At 40.4% G+C, this 20,478-nt stretch overlaps 1 protein-coding gene across 1 annotated transcript in view; it reads right to left on the reverse strand.

Moving 5' to 3' along the window:
• Nucleotides 1-452: 452 nt before the first annotated feature.
• HAL (histidine ammonia-lyase) overlaps nucleotides 453-20,478 on the reverse strand; it is a 31,414-nt gene continuing 11,388 nt past the window's right edge. Inside the window, exons 10-20 of the mRNA XM_006871801.1 lie at nucleotides 19,887-19,934; nucleotides 18,713-18,860; nucleotides 17,553-17,648; nucleotides 17,398-17,456; nucleotides 14,907-14,987; nucleotides 11,845-11,910; nucleotides 11,605-11,770; nucleotides 10,366-10,500; nucleotides 3,484-3,592; nucleotides 3,325-3,394; nucleotides 453-593 (exon numbers count right to left, since the gene is read on the reverse strand). Coding sequence (XP_006871863.1) covers nucleotides 453-593; nucleotides 3,325-3,394; nucleotides 3,484-3,592; nucleotides 10,366-10,500; nucleotides 11,605-11,770; nucleotides 11,845-11,910; nucleotides 14,907-14,987; nucleotides 17,398-17,456; nucleotides 17,553-17,648; nucleotides 18,713-18,860; nucleotides 19,887-19,934 — 1,119 coding nt within the window. The remainder of the gene's footprint in view (nucleotides 594-3,324; nucleotides 3,395-3,483; nucleotides 3,593-10,365; nucleotides 10,501-11,604; nucleotides 11,771-11,844; nucleotides 11,911-14,906; nucleotides 14,988-17,397; nucleotides 17,457-17,552; nucleotides 17,649-18,712; nucleotides 18,861-19,886; nucleotides 19,935-20,478) is intronic.

The following is a 20,478-nucleotide window of genomic DNA, read 5'->3' on the forward strand; positions in this document are numbered from 1 at the left end:
GCCCTGGTGGTATAGTGGATTATGCATTGGACCACAAACTACAAGATCAGTGATTCGAATCTACCAGCTGTTCCACGGGAGAAAGTTAGACTGTCTGTAAATCATTTATTTACAATCCCAGAAACCCTATGTGGCAGTTCTACTTTGCGCTCTAGGGTGACTATGAGTCAGAATTGTCTTGCCAGCAGTGGGTTAACAGTGAGTAGAAAAGAGACTCGGGCAATATGTTGATATTGTTAAGAAACTCTTATAATCTGAAAATACTTGGAAAGTCTTGAACCATGTCAATAAGAGCACAGTGCTGGATTTAGCAACTGTGACAGTGTGAACACAGTAGGTTTTAAGAGAACTGAATTATGTAATAGATTGATCTGCCTAGGAACGTTCTCAGGTCTCTCTCCTAGCATAATACTACCACAGATATCTGATCCGCTCATCCATGACAAAGCCCACTAAAGGTCGCCCGACTCTGGGAGTCTGGTGGAATTCTTCTGTAAAAACTCCAGTGAAAAGGCCGTAGGAGAAACAGGTCTTGATTCTGGAATATGTTCCATTCTGTATTTTTCTATGTATGGGGCAGCTACTTCCCAAACCTGAGAAACAAGGACAGAACAAGGTTGAAATGTTGGCAACACTCTTCACATGGCATTAAACATCAGTTTCACCTGCAATCAAAACGTTATCTGACATGTAGCAGCTGTTTGTTTATTTTTCAGTTATTTGACACACGATCGGTGCCAATTAGTCTTTGGTTACCTTAACAAAGTCCAAAATTTTGCTAAAGCTACTCTGACGGCTTTCAGTTGCTTACTCTTCCAAAACGCCCAAACTAAAAGAATAAAAGCAAGTCAAGAATTAAATCAAGAAGCAAATCTTACCAGACCAGGATAAATAGACTTAAGAAAGGTTGCTCAAGAGTATGATCTTGGGTTTTCTGAAGCCTAGTCCTTGTGTGCTGTTGTAGGATAAGCACTTAACCATAAGGTCAGTTTGAACTGCAAAGTTGGCAGTTCAAACTCACCAGCCGCTCCTCAGAAACTCTGTACAAGGTCGCTATGAGTCAGAACCAACTCAACAGCACTTAACAACAATCCTTGAATGATAAAAGGCAATTTGTTGGGTTTCCCCAGTGCATGTATTCTGTCTGTCGAGGGCTTTGAATCAGTTCATCCTGGGTTTGATGCTCTGCTGGGAATTTGCATTTATGTACTGAACCAGAATCTACATTTTAGCAAGAGCTATAAGAATCACCTGGACATCTTAGAAAATAGATTTTGACTGAGTGTATTTGAGATGGAAATGCATATTTCTATCAGGGTCAAACTGAAATAAATCAGTTCAAAGCTGTCTTTGTCCTTAGACACCCACCACCCTTCCTGCTATCGAAGTATGGCCAGTGGACAAGTCGCATCAGCATCACCCGGGACAAGGCAGACTCTCAGCCTCCAGCCCAGATCTGGAATCCTTGGGTGATGCAGATGGTTAAATGCTCAATAATTAGCCAAAAATTTGGGCAGTTTGAACCCATCCAGAAGGATCTCAGAAGATGGACCTGGTGATCTGCCCCTTAAAGATCACCCTGTGGAGCACAGGGCATCTCCATGAGTCAGAATTGATTAGATGGTAACTCTGCATCAATATTCCAGACCTTCTGAACCTGCATTTTAATCCGATCCCCAGAGTCATATACATATGACAGTTTGAGAAGTACTGCCTTAGATCCTTGTTTGGTGTTTATCTTCACCCACCAAACTATTCCCTTTTAAGCACAAAATCTTCTCAAATTCAGGCCCTCTTTTTGGCTTACCTGGTAACTCCCTTAATAAACTCTATTGTTGTTGTTGTTGTTAAGTGCCGTTGAGTTGGTTCCAACCCATAGCGACCCTGTACAGGGTTTCCGAGGGTGTAAATCCTTATGGGAGTAGAAAGCCTCATCTTTCTCCCGTGGAGCGGCTGGTAGTTTCGAACTGCTGACCTTAAGGTTCGCAGCCCGATTCGTAACCACTACGCTACCAGAGCTCCTAATAAACTCTATAATCATGAGTATTGTCTGTGAGTTGTGTGTGGCCATTGCAATGAATGATGAAACCCAGCAGAGAAGTATTATGAGAAGTCCATTTGGTAGAGGACTGGCTGCTAACAGCTGAGGAGTCTTGCTATGCCTTTGGGTGACTGTAGGAACAGGTGTTCTTTCAATAGAACCAAAGTTGGCAGCAGGCAAGGACTTTCCCTCGAAGTGGGCAGGCAGGCTTAGGAATGACACGTGTGAAAATCATTCCCCAAGAATGAAGCAACTATTTCAGAGCAAATCAAATTAATCTAGGGAACAATGATACCCACAAGTCACAATCAAATACTTAGAGAATTTAATATACAAACATATGTGTGCATATATATACATGTGTGTTTATATGTGTATAGATATGCATATACACATTTATATTTCATTATATGTACACATGTTGGTGGTGGTGGTGGTTATGTGTTGTGGAGTCGGTTCCGACTCATAGTGACCCTGTACAGGGTTTCTGAGGCTGTAAATCTTTACGGGAGCAGAAAACCTCATCTTTCTCCAGCGGAACAGCTGGTAGTTTTGAACTGCTTACCTTGCGGTTCGCAGCCCGATTCGTAACCACTGCGCTACCAGAGCTAACACATGTTGTTAGCTCCCATCAAATTGATTCTGACTCATAGTGACCCCATGTATTTCAGAGTAAAATCGTGTTAGGTTTTTAATGGCTGGTTTTTCAGAAGTAAATCACCAACCTTCCTCCCCAGACACCTCTGGGAGGATTCAAACTGATAACTCTTTAATTCATCATCTAGCACTTAACCACTTGTGCTATCCAACAAAGCAGCAGCCTTGGCGACATCTGTACCTTTCAGTGAGAACCTGTATCTCACTAGAGCACTAAGCCAACACATAACCCTTTAAAGCGAAAACCTGGGAGATGTTGTCCCTCCAGGTCTATGCAGCCATTAGACCCAGTGGTGGTAGTTACAAAAACAACACCAGAAAGAGAAAGTGCTTTTGATGAAAGCGGACATTCTTGGGGAGGAAGATAGATGAACCATTCATGAGTGTTTGTCTTAAAACACCATTACAAATCCATTTCCACTTCCAATTCTTGGATATACTATGTTTGAGTGCTACATGGGGCAAGCCTGACTTCTTAGTGGCCTTGTATGTGACAGTACATTTTGGTTCACTTTCAAGAAAATAGCAAGAAATTGAAGAAAACGACTATGGTTTCTTCTTTCCCCTCCCACCTTGCTTTCCCATCCCAACCCAAAGCCATGAAATCAGCCAAGTAGCCAGCTTGCCTTCTGCTCTACCAGCAGCCGGTGTGCAGCCTCGATGTCTGGGGCCATGAAGCGGTCTTTCATCCAGGGTCTGGAGAGGAATCACACCAGCCAAACATTAACCACTGCCAGGTTCCCAGTGCTGAAACGCTGTCCTTTCAGGGGCGTGTTTGACTTTACCTTACAACAGAGCGCACCAGGTCATAGACCTTCTCCAGAGGAGTGGTTGTTTTCAGGGGGCGTAGAAACTCGATTCCCTGACAGGCTGCAAGGAGCTCGATGGCTAGCACTACACCAAAAAATAAATAAAAATGTGAAGGATAGCTGATCAGAGGCCGACCTTACACGTCAGGAAAATAAATGACACTAAAGTTAATGGTCATTGCCAGTCAACGAGCAGCTGGTTGGGTCTATATTGGCAGAATGAAGCTGTCTTGGTTTTTGTTTGCATTGTTAATGTTTTATTAATCTCTTAGATGTATCTTTTATGTTGCAGTGGTTTGAACAGTGTTCCCTCAAAATTCACATCAACCCAGAAGCTGAAATTGCCATATGACCTTATTTGGAAATACAAAGGGCTTAAAATTTTTCATGGAAAAATGGCATTAAAAGATTATAGAATTTTTCCACAAAATTTTTGAAGTCCTTTTAGGGCCCTCATATATGTAATTCATTTAAATTAAAGATTGGTGGTGGTGGTGTCTGTGTGTCATGGAGTCGGTTCCAGGTGAAGACAGAGGCAGGTATGGGAGTGAGGCAGCTAAGGACTGCTAAGGAATGCTGGGAGACACCAGAAGCTAGGAAGAGGTAAAGAAAGACTCTCCCCTAGAACCTTCAGAGAGGGCATGGTCCTGATGTTCTCTAGCCACTGGGACTGTGAAAGAACATATTTTTGTTGCTTAAAGCCATCCACTTTGTGGTAATTTGTTTGGGTAGCCCTAAGAAACTAACACAGATGATGAGAAAGGATAAATAAAGCACTTACCTGACTAGGTTACTAGAGCTCCTAAACCACCCAAGAAGCTGCCCAATAATTTATGCAAACAAAATCTGCTCTCTCTCCAATTCACATCCTGAAACCCAGAGGCCAGGTTTATTTCATATTGTTAGGGGAGAAAAACAGAAATACTCCACAATCCTGAAGTTGAACCCTAATTCTGTTAAGTAAGTTTGTGCCTTTGGTTAAGATCCTTGACTTCTTGGCATGCATATGAAAGCAGGACAGTGAAGAAGGACAGCTGTAGAAGAATTGATGCATTTGAGTTATGGTGTTGGAGGAAAACAAACAGATCTGTGTTGGAAGAAGTACAGCCAGAGTGCTGCTCGGAAGCTAGGATGGCTAGACTTCGTCTCTCATACTTCAGACATGTTGTCAGGAAGGACCAGTTACTGGAGAAGGATATAATGCTCAGTAAGGTGTAGGGTCAGAGAGAAAGAGGAAGACCCCAAATGAGATGGATTGGCACAGTGGTAGAAGTGATGGGCTCAGGCTTAGCAACGATTGTGAGGTTGGACTGGGTAGTGTTTTGTTCTGTTGTGCACAGTGTCGCTGAGTTGGTACCGACTCTATGGCACCTAACAACAAAAACAATAACAACTTCTTGTCAGTTTCTGTTTCCTTATCTGGAAAGTAAGGGACTACACTAATCCTTTCTGGTTCAAAATGGATTCTGTAACTTTGCTTTCATGGTGAGTGTATAATGGGCTTCAAAATTTAAGTATATGTCAAGTGTTTTTAATACATTATTCAGGTTAACCATTTAAATGGTCTGGCCAACTGTAAGCCTTTAAACTATTTCCCCAGCAAATAATGGAATCTAAAGTGGATTAATTTTCAATTATCTTTCTATTTAAAATTCTTTGTAATTTGACTGTATCCAATGTAGAGAAATTTATTTTTCTCAATGTCCCAAGTTTATCTCAAGGTATTTTACATATTATGAGTTCTTAGCTAAGAACAACCATGCAAAGATTGTTTTACTAAGAAACTTAGAGTTGGGAAGATACTAATTTCTGGAATTTTCCTTTTAGTGGACCTCAGCTTTGAGTTTGAAAGCTTAAAATGAACATTGTAGAATTAATCCAAAGGTAAGCAAAGACTCATGCATTACTCATTCATTGCTTCCTTCAAACCTTTGATGAAGAGCTATGTGCCAGGTATTTCGGGCTAAAGAGAAGAGCAAGCTAAAAACAAATTGAGATTTACACAGAGGAGGTAGGTAATAGGTAGCAGTAGTCATTCATCTTGATCCAGAAAGTTGAGTTGGGGAGTTGATGAGGACAAGAGATTTTTGGTCTAAAGCTACCAAATGATTGGAACAAATCCTGGGTTATTGGTAAATTTATGACCTTATTCCATAATCTTCTCATGGATATTACGAAGATCTGACTAAACTAGCATACTCTTAATTTATAGAGATTTCAGTTTGGATGACTTCTGCAAGAGTACATTACAGAACAGTCCTGAGAACCGATAGGATGCTGGTTCATTTATGTAAACAATACAACAGTATAGAGATGTAGATAAGACAACAAACTTGACCAACTGCCTGGGATTGAGTCCACACTCCGCCATTTACAAGCTATCTGACCTTGCACACACTATTTAATCTCTGCTTTGGTTTCCTGAGAGTGCATCTCTTCTTGAGGTATTGTACAGGTTAAGACTGTAAATGTCTGACAGTGGTTAATGAAATGATGCTACCTCAAAAGAGGGCAGTGTGGGAGAGAATGTCAAAGACAGAAAAACTGGGAAGGTTAGCAAGGTCAGACACAAAACATGAGGCAAATCTTATATGGCCATCTCTGTAACATGTTGTTAAATGTTCTTTATTGCTGTCCACAAGTTGCAGATTTAAAAAAGTAATGCTCTTTGTTGTTTGTTGTTGTTAGGAAGCGTCGAGTTGATGCCAACACTATGCACAACAGCAACTTTATGTGCAACAACAGGAAATGCTGCTGCGTCCTGTGCCATCCTCACAATGGTTGTGTTTGAGCACACTGCTGCTGCCACTGGTATAATTCCATCTCATTGCGGGTCTTCCTCTTTTTCACTGACCAACCACTTTATCAAGCATGATGTCCTTCTCCAGGAACTGGTCCCTGCTGATAACATGCCTGAAATATGAGAGACGAAGCATTCTGACTGTACTTCTTCCAAGACATATTTGTTTGTTTTTCTAGCAGTCTATGGTACTTTGAATATTCCTCTCCAGTACCATAACTTAAATACATCAATTCTTCTATGGTCTTCTTTATTCATTGTTCAACTTTTACATGCATATGAGACTACTGAAAATACCATGACTTGGGCCAGGCTCACCTTAGTCCTCAAACTGATATTTTAGCTCTTGAAAATTTAAAGAGGTCTTGTGCAGCAGATTTGCCTATTTGATTTTTTGCCCGCTGATTCCATGAGTGTTGACTGTGGATCCAAGCAAAATAGAATGTTTGACAACCACAGTCTTTCCTCCATTTATCATGATGTTACTTATCGGTCCAGTTATGAGGATTTTTGTTTTCTTTACATTGAAGTACAATTCATACTGAAGGCTGTAGTCTTTGATCTTCATTTAAAAGTATTTAAGTCCTCTTTGCTTCCAGCAAGCAAGGTTTTGTCATATGCAGATCATATGTTGTTAAAGTCTTTCTCCAATCCTGATGCCACATTCAGTCTTCTTATAATCTAGCTTCTCAGATTATTTGCTCCACATACAGTAATAAGATACAACACTAGCACACACCTTTCCTGATTTTAAACCATTCAGTGTCCCCTTGTTCTGTCCGAATGACTGCCTCTTGATCTATGTATAGGTTTTATGTACAGTATAAGCACAATTAAGTGTTTGGGTATACCCATCTTCACAATGTTATCTGTAACTTGTCATGGTCCACACAGTTTCTTTTGTATAGTGAATAAAGCACAAGTAAACATCTTTCTGGTACTGTCTGCTTTCAGCTAAGATCTGCCCGATGTCAACAATGATATCCCTAGTTCCATGTCATCCTCTAAATCTATACCGTTGCAACTATTATTGAGTTATATTCAGCAAAATTTTACTTGCATGTGATATTAATGATATTGTTCAATGATGTCTGCATTCTGTTGGGTCACCTCTCTTTGAAATGGTCACAAATAATGATCTCTTTCAATCAGTTGTCCAGGTAGCTATCTTCCAAAAATTTTAGCATAATTTAGTAAGTACCTCCAGTGCTGCATAAGTTTATTGAAAGATTTCAATTTGCATTCTGTCAACGTCTGAAGCCTTGTTTTTCACCAGTGCTTTCAGTGAAGCTCAGATTTCTTCCTTCAGTACCACTGGTTCTTAATCATATGCTACCACTTGAAATGTTTGAACACTTACCATTTCTTTTTGGTACAGTGACCCTGTATATTCCTTCCATCTTCTTTTGATGGTTTCTGCCTCATTCAATATTTTGTCTATAGATAGAATCCTTCAATATTGCAAGTTGAGGTTTCAATTTTTTCTTCAGTTCTTTCAGCTTGAGAAGTGCTGAGTGTATTCTTTCCTTTTGGATTTTTAACTCCAGGTCTTTGCACATTTCACTATAATATTTGACTTTGTCTTCTCAAGCTGCCCTTTGAAATTTTTTGTCCAACTCTTTTACTTCCTTATTTTTCCAGTTTACCATTTCTATGCTGGAGAACAAAATTCAGAGTATCTGTGTCATCCATTTTGGTCTTTTCTTTCTTTCCAGCCTTTTTAATGACCTTTAGATTTCTCTCTGTATAATGTTCTTGATGTTACCCCACATCATTTTTGGTCTTTGGTCATTAGTGTCTAATACATTAAACCTGTTCTTGAGATGGTCTCTAAGTTCAAGTGGTATACGTTCAAGATAAAATTTTGGCTCTTGTGGGCTTGTTTTAATTTTCAAACTTGCATATGAGCCTTATTTTGGCTGATGATATGGAGCTTTTGCACTGTCTCTTCCCACTGAGTAGTCACTTTGATTCCTTTGTATTCTATCTGGGGATGAAACATCATTGGTCTTGCAAAATTCTATCATACATTCTCCAGCATATTTTCCAACTACTGACCCTTCCTCTTTGTTTCCAACCTTTGCAAACTACTTAATCTCTTGAACCAACTACCTGGGATCGAACCTACTGCTGAGATTGAATCTAAGCTCTGTCATTTATAAGCTGTATTACCTAGCATACACTATTTAATCTTTACCATGATTTTCTGAGAGTACATCTCTTCTCAGGTTATTATGCAGGCTAAGAGTTGAACACACATTGTATATATTCAACAAAGGTTAGTGTTATTTCAAAAGAGGAGCAGTCTGTGAGATAATGTCAAAGACAGAAAAACTGGGAAGGTTAGAAAGATCAAACACAAAACATGAGAAAAATCTTACATTGTCACCTCTGCAACATGTTGTTAAATGCTCTTTATTATTGTCCACAAATTTCAGTTCTGAGATTTAAGAAACTAGGCACTTGGTCATTACAAATTTCAGGAGCTCAGTATATCTTAATTTAACTGGATTTTTCTAAATGTTGATTTCTCTCTCTTTTGAGAGAAGCTAGTATATTGTAATTTAATAATAAAAGTGAAAAATATCCTAAGAATCTAAACCTTGAAAGTACCTTTTACTCTGTATGACTCTTTTCTTCTTGTAAGCACATGGACCAGCAATGACCTAGGTGCTGCTTCCAGGGCAGAGAATGGGATGGAGAGAGATGGCAGCAAGAGGCAGACCTCAGGTCACATAGAGCTTTGTAGGCTACAGTAAGGAGGCTGGATTTCAGTTCAAGGAAATACCTGGCAAAGTTTCATTGGGGCATGATGTCTAAATGGTGTGTTAAAAAGCTCAACTTGGTTGTTGTGCCTGGTGACTGCAGAGGGACAGTAGTGAAAACAAGAGGACCAATCAGAAGGAGATGACAGAGTTTGATTCTGTGTCTTTTGAAGGTACGGTCGATTTGCTGATGTTTGGATATAACACACATGAAGCTAGATAAGGGTAATCTAATCACCTATGCATTTGACCAGTACATGATTTTCAATGGAGAAGTCATTTTAAGAGCGAAAATTAAGAATACACTGTGCTAAGTAATAAGTGTGGTGAGGATTTGGGGGAAATCAGAACCCTCATACTCTGTGGGTAGGAATGTAAACTGGTGTGGCTGCTTTGGAAAACAGGGCAATTATTAAAAGTTAAATATAGAGTTACCATTTGACTCAACAATTTGACTTCCAAGAGAAATAAGAACATACATCCACACAAACATGTGTACATGAGTAAGTCATATAGCATCATTACACATGTTACCCATCCCCAAAGTGAGACCAACCCAAAAATCCATCACACCAATGAATGAATAAACAAGATGTAATCTACCCATCCACGCTGTAGAATATAATTCACCTGTAAAAGGAATGAAGTCCTAACACATGACACAGATGAGCCTTGAGAACACTGTGTTAGGTGAAAGAAACCAATCACAAAAGACCACATATTACAGCATTCCATTTACATGAAATGTCTAGAATAGGCACAGCTATAGAGACACACAAAATATGAATGGCTGCCCAGGGCTGGGATGGGCTTAGAAGAGGTTGGGAGGGGGTGATAGCTAGGAAGTAAAATTAATTGTGGTGATGGTTGTACAATTCTGTGGGTACGAAGACACTGAATACCACAGAACTATACATTTTAAATGGGTGGATTGTGAATGATACCTCAATAAAAGTAAGTGGAGATCAATAAAAAATTGTCTCTTCATATATGTTTAAATATATTTTAAATTCTCATTAAAACAAAAAGAGGCTGATAAACTGGCTTAACTCAGCTCAGAAGTTCTTAACCTTTCTGGAGCTTCAGAGTCACCTGGAGGGCCCCTTCAGACCCAGCAGGCTCCCGTCTCCTCCCTTGTGTTTCTGATTCAACAGGTCTAGGATGAGACCTGAGAATCTGCATTCTTAACACTTTCCCAGGTGGTGATGCTGCTGCCACTGGGGAATCTCCCAGGAGAGCCACTGTCCTAGTCGTTTATTAGCAGTGTCTGCCACCTGGGCTGACTGACATTACCTTGCTCCACATGCTCGATGACCCTGAGCGCCTTCCTGGCTGCCCATCCTCCCATGGAGACATGGTCTTCTGTGGCGGCGCTGGTGGACAGAGAGTCCACAGACGAAGGGTGGCACAGGGCTTTGTTCTCAGAAACTGCAAGAAGCCAGTGCAAGTTACAGAAAGACTTGTATAATAGTATCCCACTACCAAAGTAATGCGCTGACTTTCCCAAAGCGCTCCACAGCAATGGAAGACCCTCTTCAGTGGCTCTTGGTCATTATCCAAGCACCAGCGAATCCAAAGCTGCTTTGGGGGAAGACGCTGGTGATTTTTTCCCCCTAAAGTAACAAAGACTTTAAAACTATTTGAGTTCTGAGATAACACAAAGATGGGAAACAGTCAGATTACCCACTAAGCAAGGAAAGCACAGGCTTACGTTTGCTTATTTATCTATAGTAAACAATTCCACTTTTTTTTTTAGCCATATCAAAGTTTCTGCTTCTAGGTATGGCTGGCACCTCACCAATCTTTCTCCCAAATCCACAGCACCTTACTAAGAATCAAAGCCTCTTTTCAAATTTATGGTCCCTAACAAAGACGGATTAGTGAGTAAGCATAAATAAGCCCATGAGTACCTTACTTATTGGGTAATCTGCCCCCAATGGGAAGCTGGAACCCCTAATATTATAAGGTCAAGTTGAAAACACAGGAAGTTTTTAGTATGTCAGGAAAACTAAGGACAAAAAGAAAACAAAACGTGATAGCCATCTCCAGGTTATTTGGGAATAATTTGACTGGGTGTAGATCACCAGAGGAGGTGGAATTAGAATTCAGGAGTGGCATTGGTGATTGAAGCTGAACAAGATCTTGGGCAAGAAGATTTGACATTCAGACCATGCAAGGATGCTATTAAGTATGTATGCTCTGTGTTTAAGCAATGGTTGATGGCTGCCAGTGATAGCTTCGAGAGGGAGGAGCCCTTGCCACAGCCTGGACTAGTATTGGTGTCAACTCTGGATGGTTGTTATTTTTATGGGTTAGTGTAACATTAGCAGATATTTGCTTCTCTTTTTCTAAAACATATTAAAGAAACACAACCCTTACCTCTTTCTCCCCTGATTCATTTGTATTGAGCAAGCTAGGCAAATCTGCTCTTGAAATTACATCTTGTTCAAAGACAACATGTGCCATTTGTAAGTCAATGGGAAAGATGTATGGAGGCAGACTTGCACTCTGAGCAATGGGCATTGCCCTTACCTAGGGCTGCAGCCGTGCAGTGGGCGATCATGAACCCAGAGTTCAGACCACCTTCAGACACCAGGAAGGCAGGCAGCTCACTCAGGGCCGGGTTACAGAGTCTTTCAATTCTTCTTTCACTAATCGCAGCAAGTTCATGCACACCAATGGCCAAATAGTCCAGGGCCTGAAAGAGTCTCAATTCAGTCAGCCTGACTTGGACTATATTTCCAGGCTTAGAAACAGTTCCAAAAAGCTTACTTTGGCTGGGTATTCTCCATGGAAGTTTCCTCCAGAAACAGTCTCTCCTCTGCTAGCAAAGACCATCTTTCAAAACAGATTAAGGCTTGAAGGTAACATTTATGGATCTCTTCAAGTTTAACTCCTTCTCCAAGTGACTGTTTTTAATGGGATGGTGACCCTAGTACAGATGTGGGGTGGAGCAAAGAAAGGAGCTTTTCTACAAGCAGATGTCAGCATAAAAGACACAAAAGCATAAAAACCTTTAAGATTGGGTGTCAAAGAAACATGCAGCATGATGGTCTCTTGTGGGATTAGGTGCCTAAGCACTGTCGCTGTTCTAATGGGGTGGTTAGTGTTGCCTTTCAAAACGTTTTATAACCTGAAGCTCAGACCAGGGCACCAGTTTAATTAAAAATGAATTTTGTTTTTCAGTGGGCACTGTGAGCTTGTGCTTCATAAGAAAAAATGACTAAACCGAAGACTCTACTGATGAGTAACTACCAACACGTCTGGAGCAATCAATTCTGAGGGAATATTCCAATTCAGTAGCTCTCTGCCAGTGTTCAGAGCAGATGAGGTCCTCACAGTCCTGCTTAAGTAGGAGGTATGGCCCTGTGGGTTAATGTGCTAGACTGCAAGGTGGGTTTGAAGCTCACCAGCCACTCCTTGGAAACCCTATCCAGGGCCTTCTATGCTACAGCCATCTGTCCAGCCACCATCTAGGTATGAGTGAAGGCTTGAATGCAGTCACAATACTGAACAGATTTCTGCACAACATCCTAAGACCGACTAGGGAGAAAGTCCTGGTTATCTGTTTCTGAGAATCAGTCAGTGAAAATGATATGGATCACAATGGTCTGATTCACAATAAATTATGGAGATGGTACAGGAATAGGCAGGCTCTCATTCCATTGTGCGTGGGTCCCCATAAGTTGGTCCTGACTCAACAACAGCTAACAACAACACTGTTCTCTGGTTGTTCCAAATGTGTTTGTTGGTTTCTCAAACTAGGTTACTAGTGATTAAAATTTAACTCCCATGATACTTGGCACTATGAAGTAGGTATCGTAGAACTGCAATTGAAAACTGAGAAAAATATTTCTGACAATACAAGTATTGCTGAAGAACTCCCAAATATTAAACCATTGAAAATTGATTCAATGTAATGAATTCAATGATAAACAGTTTTTAAGACATGAAAGAACTTTTTTGCTGAAACTCTTTCTGGGCAGGTAGGGCATCGAGTAGTAAATTATCTCTTCCCCTAAATCTAGTGCTTTAACAGTAATTTTATTTTTACTCTGCACGATATCCATTCCAATCCAAATTAGGTAATTATAAAATGTGTTGGAAGAATTATAATCAGAGTGTTCCTTAGAAGCCAGGATGGTAAGACTTTGTCTCTCATACTTCTGATATATTATCAGGAGGAACCAATCCCTGGAGAAGGACATATGCTAGATAAAGTGGAGAATCAGTGAAAAAAAAAGAGGAAGACCCCCAACAATATGGATTATTAGCACAGTGGCAGTAGCAGTGGGCTCAAGCATAGCAATGATTGTGAGGACCAAGCAGTATTTAATTCTGTTGTGTATCTTGTGGCTATGAGTTGGCACACCTAACAAAAGCAACAACAGAATGGATATCTTACCCCTACAGTGCAAGTACTGATATGTGAAACAAACTCCATTTGTAGTTTAGTGATTTGAAAGACCCACGATCCTAAGGTCACTTTTTTTCTCCCCCGATTTACACCCTCGGAAACCCTGTACAGGGGCGCTATGGGTCGGAACCGACTAGACGGCACTTAACAACAACAACAAGGTCACTTAATACAGAGTTGACTTAGCTGAAAAGCAACCTAAGAGAACATAAAACACACATTCTGAAGCAGGTTTATCAGAGAAGGCATACAGAAAATGTGCTGTGAGTTTGCATAGCTGCTGTCAAGCCATCTGCTAACCCACACCCTGAACTCCAGCTTCCGCGGGGCCTCTAATTCAGCCCTTTCTCCAGTGTTAAGAATGGAGGTAGAGCCATAAAGTAGGAGAAATTTATTCTTAGGAAGTCTGATGGTCTTCAAAGGCAGTATTGTCTCTGCGAACACTTTGCCAGTGTGGACTCCTGTCCAATCACACTAGCTTCTGGGAAACTAAGCCATTAAAGAATATTCTATAAGCAAAACGAGGGTGACCTTGAGATGAGCCACAGCATTAGGGAAAGAAGAACTCCATCTTTGAGAAATGCAAGTACTCTTACTTTTCTCTTATATTACAAATATGTAAATGTGGAGTTGAATAGAGCCAATTTCAGAAATAAAGACTTGGGATCTGGGAGGCCATAACTGTTTGGCCAATGCTTTAGTAAATGTTAAAAGGTTGCCTCTTGCTAACCGAATCATGACATTACTAGAACCAGGAAGCATTGCACAAACACCAAACTAACCAATCACACTTGGGGCAAGGTGGGCTTCATCCTTCTACTAATGACCTCAGCAGAGGTTTTAGGACAATAGTTTTTATGAAACATCTCAGCCAATGCTAGGAAAACCTCCATTAATCTTTAATGGGTCCATTTTGAAAGCACTGTATGTTTGATTCAGAACCCAAGGTAAGGCTCACAGGTCTGCTTCCGCTGTTTACCAGCTCTAACCTGGAGAAAGTCACTTACTCTTGGAGCCACAAGAAATGGAGAAGTTGAACTGATAAGTATATAGAATAATCTCACAGCTAGGATTGAAATTACCAGCTGGAATTCTATACAACCATTTAAGACATATTTGAATTACAATGAACTGCATTTATGACTAGGTGTTTTGTAAGTAGTAACATGTACTACTTACAAAACACCTAGTCATACCTAATGTGCCGATGTCATCATTCATAGGTCAACCCCCAAAGGCAAATCAAGATTGGATTTATAAAGATACTGATAATAAAAGGCAAAAACAATAAACCAATTTTTAAAAGAAGAGGCATAGGTTTAGGTCAGAATCGGCTTATGATGAAATGATCAGATGAAATCCTATTATACGTGGGGGACTGTATGTAATAACAAGACAGCAAACAATCAAAGGATACAGGATTGTCAGTGGCACTGTTGAGTTCTGTGGTAATGATGTTCTTCACAAATGCTATTGTGTCATTTACCACACCATGGACCTAAAATACAATCAACAGATATGACCATTGAGGCCCTTAAGTGTATTCTCAGGTACCAATATTTTTTTAAAGTCACATCTTCAGTCTTTCTCCAGAAATACTTTACAGTTATTACCACGAAAAGTCTGTTCATTTGGAATTTGAAGATTATTTTGCTATAAATATTCTGGATGCACACTAAAACAAATGAGAATGAATCCATTATAACACGGGTCCACATGAGATCTGTCTATATAATACAACATTATTATATAGATGGATTGGTACAGTAACAAAGGGCCCACGTGTAGAAAGCATTGCGAGATTGGCACAGGACTGGGTGGTTTCATTCTGTTGTGCAGAAGGTCATTATGAGTCTGTACTGACTCAATGGCACCTAGCAACAGCAACAATATATAATATATAGCACAGTATAGGAGAAAGAATATCAACTTGGGAAAGTGACATTTATTGTTGAAACAGAAACAGAGTTAGAAAACAGACAATAGAACTTACCTTATGGGTTGTGACTAGTAAATAAAATCATTTAAATGAACTCTTAGACATGACACAAAGAAATCACTCAGATGGAAGCTGTTATCCAAGGAGGCTAAGTTTGTGAAGTATGAAGGTCCCATGTTGGAAGGTACTCATGAATAAGGCAGCTACTAACTAACCAATCCCCAAGCAGTCACATGTTCTAAGGCAGTGCCTGTCCTCTAGATTCTCCCAGAAGTAAAGGCAATAAAGGCCTAGCTATGGGACCTCAGGCAAGTTACTTATTTAACTTCTGTGCCTCAGTTCCCCAACTGAAAAAATGGAATAAGGAAAGTTATCTGAAACCTGAAGCATTGATGGCTCAGTGGTAGAATTCTCCCCTCCCATGAAGGAAACCTGAGTTCGATTCCTGGCCAATGCACCTCATGTGCATCCCCGACCTGCCTGCCAGTGGAGGTTTGTATGTTGCTGTGGTGCTTCCAGAGTAAGGCAGACTAGGGAGAAAGCCTAGTGAGGTTCTACTGACAGACAGCCAATGAAAATCCTAGGGATCATGACAGAATATGGTCTCCCCAGCCAATCATAAATGACTGGGCAGCCTTTTGTTCGATTTTTTCCATGACAGCAGCTAACCATAACAACATCTCATAGTTGGGAAGATTAAATGTATTAACACCGGATGATACTTAAAATGGTGCCTGTCACATAAAATATCCAAAAAACCAAACCTATCACCATCGAGTCAATTTCGAGTCCCAGCGACACGACAGGACAGAGTGACCACAGGGTTTCTAAGGCTGTCGGTCTCTATGGAAGCAGACCTCTGCACCTTTCTCACGTGTAGTGGTTTGTGGGTTCAAACACCCTTCCGTTGGCAATTGAGTGCTTAACCACTGTGCCAACAGGGATCCTTTATCTAATATCAGGGTGGTTATGAATCGGGCTGCGAACCTTAAGGTCAGCGATTCGAAACTACCAGCCGCTCCGCGGGAGAAAGATGAGGCTTTCTACTCCCGTAAGGATTTACACCCTCGGAAACCCTGTACAGGGTCGCTATGGGTCGGAACCGACTCAATGGCACTTAACAACAACAACAACAAAGCTAGGATTTAGTCTTAATGTAGACCTAATTTAACACTTCCAGAGAGGTTTTTCATCTACACAGGGGCTTTTCATCATATATATATATTTCTTTAAATAAGTTACCTAGAATAGGACTTGTGAAGTAACTGCAAATAAGGGCTTTTATGCTAGGAAGGACTCACTCTTAGACTACAGACTTTAACTGGGCACAAACTTAAGTACTGATTCATTTTTAAGATCCTTATTAATTTTTCACTCAACTAATTGCCAATGTCAGGTCACGTAGCCATCTGGTAATGAATTATAACATCTGCCAATACCCACAGGTCATCTACATGTTTTATTTAAAGTTACATCTTACATATTCATTTATAATGACTTATCTTTGACCATCAAATGCAGATAAGGCAAAACCACAGATGTGTACTTGAATTTGGAAATGATACAATTAGATTTTCATGTAAGCATTCCTGACTGGCTGTCTCCAATTCTGTCCTAACAGGGAGTACCAGTATAACTCCACGAACTGGCTACAATGTCATTAAAACTAAGACTTTAAAATGCTTATGGTGTTAAACCAACACATCAAGCAGGCTCTTGGCTTGCTCTAATGTGGGAGTTGAACAGAGCATTCTAGAGAAAGGCAATATCTTACTATAAAGAATAGAAACTTTATAGAATGGTAAATGGAATTAAAAATGATGTTATATATACTCATAATTTTTAATGGACACTGTAAAGAAATTTGTATTATAATTGACTTCCTATGTGATTCTTTAATTTGTCTTTTTTTAACTTCCTCCCTGAATTTGTAGGGGGTGCAATAAAGTGTGCTATTTTTCGTTTTTACCTGTGGACAGCAGCGCATGGTGTATGCATCTTGAACACGATCACAGAACCGGTGGCTTTCTGTGGAAAAGTTGGAAAAGGTAAAATGGAGACATGTTACTAATTCGTTCACTCAACATGCCACCAAATGAACTCACTACATTAACATGTCCAGACCTGCTATTTCTGAAGGGTGATGATCAGAGTCCAAGAGAGACCGAAACCGAAAAGCGACTTCAATTTGCCCACGATGAGGGCGAACGGCATGAATGTCTACAATTGATGAAGGAGAAAAAATCTGAGCATTTCTTTTATTTGAAATCTATTATAAGTAATAACTCCGAACTACCCTATCTGCTGTCACGGTTCAGACATCCTTAACCACACTGAAATTTTGAAACTGAACTCCCAAAGCAAATTTCTCTTTATTGACTTTCTTCCTTCTACTTTAAATAAATGAGGGCAAACTGTGTGTTGAACCCACTGGGACTTCAACTCAAGACAATGTGTTTACCCTTAGTGAGAGAGAATTTGATGGTGACGCAACTGAACTAAGAAATTTTTCTGTCTTCTGATAATAAGAAGCCCAGTTGGTACTGTAGGATAAGCACTGGACTTCTAACTGCAAGATCAGAAGAATTCAAACCTACCAGCTCCTCTGAGGGAGAAAGATGAGTTTCTCTGCTCCCATAAAGATTTACAGCCTCTGAATCCATATACAGGATTGCTGTGACTCCCAATCGACTCGATGGAAATTAGTTTGGATTTTGGTTTACTTCTTATAATAAAAAGTCTTTCAAATTCTTTATACTCTAGATAAGGTATGGTTTCTTTCACATCTTTCCCCCCAGTTTTCTACTGGGGACCAACCCTAATCCTACTCTAGTACTAAAACCCTGTGAACAGATTCCTAAAACAAAGCATAGCTTGTTGGAAAATGGACCTGTGTGATATGGGACAGGTTATTTAACACCCAGGGTGAATTTTTTCTGGAAAACATGGTTGTTTCAAGGATCAAGTGTGGCAAAGCTCAGATGAAGCTGTAGCCAAGTTGGACATGACATAGACACTGGGCTTTCTCTTCTTCTTTCTTATTACCATGTGGTGCTGTGGGTTAATGCACTAGACTGAAAAGTCGGTTTGAATCATAAGGTCAGCAGTTCAAATTCACCAGCCGCTCCTCAGAAACCCTATACAGGGTCGCTATGGGTGGGAACCTTCTCTATGGCACTTAACAACAGTGACAACAACCACTCCCACATCTACAGACCTTAACTATCCCACCCCGCAGGCTTCTGGCTGAAGGAGTAGCAATGAAAGAGAAGAACCATGCAGACCCGTATCAAAGGCTTTGGTGGTGCCCTTGAGCACCTCCAGGGTCAGGGCCGCCACGATGTCCGCCTGCCGTGCAATGGCACTAGCTCTCTCTACAGCCTCACAGCCCAGGGAAGTGATCATCTGAGTCCCATTGATGAGTGCCAAACCCTATAGGACAGAGAGAAATGTTTCCTATTGTGTTTATTGCAATTAACCTACATACAAGTTAATTTCGTATCATTTGCTTTCATGAGAGAAAAAACAGCAAGTCAGCTGCACTATGTTTATTCAAGTATTCTAAAGTTCAGGACAGAGTCCTGGTGTGGTGCTATAGGATAAGCACTAGACTGCTAACTGCAAAGTCAGTGGTTCAAACCCATCCATTGCTCCTTAGAAACCCTATACAGGGTTGCTATGAGTCAGAACTGACTTGACAGCATTTAACAACAAAGTACAGGGCACTCAGATTTACTTATATAGTTGAAGGTTAAGTACTATCATATGTGAAAGCTTTAGCACAAACCTGTTACAACATCTGCCCAGTCTTAGGCACCCCTGAATGGCAGTAAGGGTCAATGTGCTCAGCTGCTAACTCAAGGCCTTAGCAGAAAGACCTGCAGATCTATTTCTGAAAATTCCACCTTGAAAATCCCATGGAGCACAGTTTTACTCAGGCACAAATGAGGTTGTCATAAATTGCAGTCAACTCAATGGCAAGTTGGTTTTATCCTCATTCTCAAGGCAGCAGCGGGCGCTTTGAATTCAGTCTCTAGCTCTTAGTCATGTTAATTTCTCCTTTAATTTGTGAATACTGCAGACAAGAAACCCGAAGTCAATTCTGGTTAGTGTTTTGGATCTCAGTGAGGGAACCCCCAAGCATTTCTGGCATGAATTATTGAAATGCTCGTCGAGGAAAGTGATTCACCAAGCATTAAAACACATGTGTTTTAAGGAATCATTGGTAATACTAACTGTGAAAACTGCAAAAATAAAAATCTGTTAATCTCATTGATTCTGACACATAATGACCCTACATTACAGAGTAGGACTGCTCTGTAAGATTTTCCAAAGCTGTAACTCTGCACAGAGCAAATGGTCATGTCTTCCTTCCATGGAGCCGCTGATGGGTTCAAACCACAAACCTTTCAGTTAGCAACCTGCTCATAGCAACAAAATTTCTTTTAATTTTCCTACCTCTTTTGGTTTCAAGACAACTGGTTTCAATCCATGGGCTTCCAGTACCTGGAGGAGGATTAACAAGATTAAAATGTTTATTAAGTAAAATACCAGGCTAGTTCTAATTTCATGTGGAACCTGAGAGGTTTAAACCCAAGTGTTTTGTGACAGATTCTCTTCATGGTCTCTGCTCTATTCTCTTATCCTGTTTTTCATACTGAAACCAGACTTACCTTTCAAGAAAATTTTGTACTTAAAAAGAGCAGGGGCCCTATTTCTTACAGAACAACACTCAATTTTGGTTTCTAGGTCCTTTGTAAGGGGCCCAAGTTACAGTGGTTATGTGCTCAGCTGCTAACCAAAAGGTCAGAGGTTCAAACTTACCTGCAACTCTATGCGAAAAAAGGAAAGGTGGTCTGCTCCCCAAAAGATAACACCAATATCAACAACCAAACATCCATTGTTGTAGAGAGGGTGCTAACTCATCGCTACCCTGTAGGCCAGAACAGACCTGCTCTATAGGATTTCCAAGCTTATAAACTTTTATGGAAGCAGGCCCCCACATTTTTTCCTGTGGAGTGGCTGGGGGTTTTGCCCTGAACCCTCAACC

This window comes from Chrysochloris asiatica, unplaced genomic scaffold (assembly GCF_000296735.1).
Source record: "Chrysochloris asiatica unplaced genomic scaffold, ChrAsi1.0 scaffold00174, whole genome shotgun sequence".
Lineage (NCBI taxonomy): Eukaryota > Metazoa > Chordata > Mammalia > Afrosoricida > Chrysochloridae > Chrysochloris > Chrysochloris asiatica.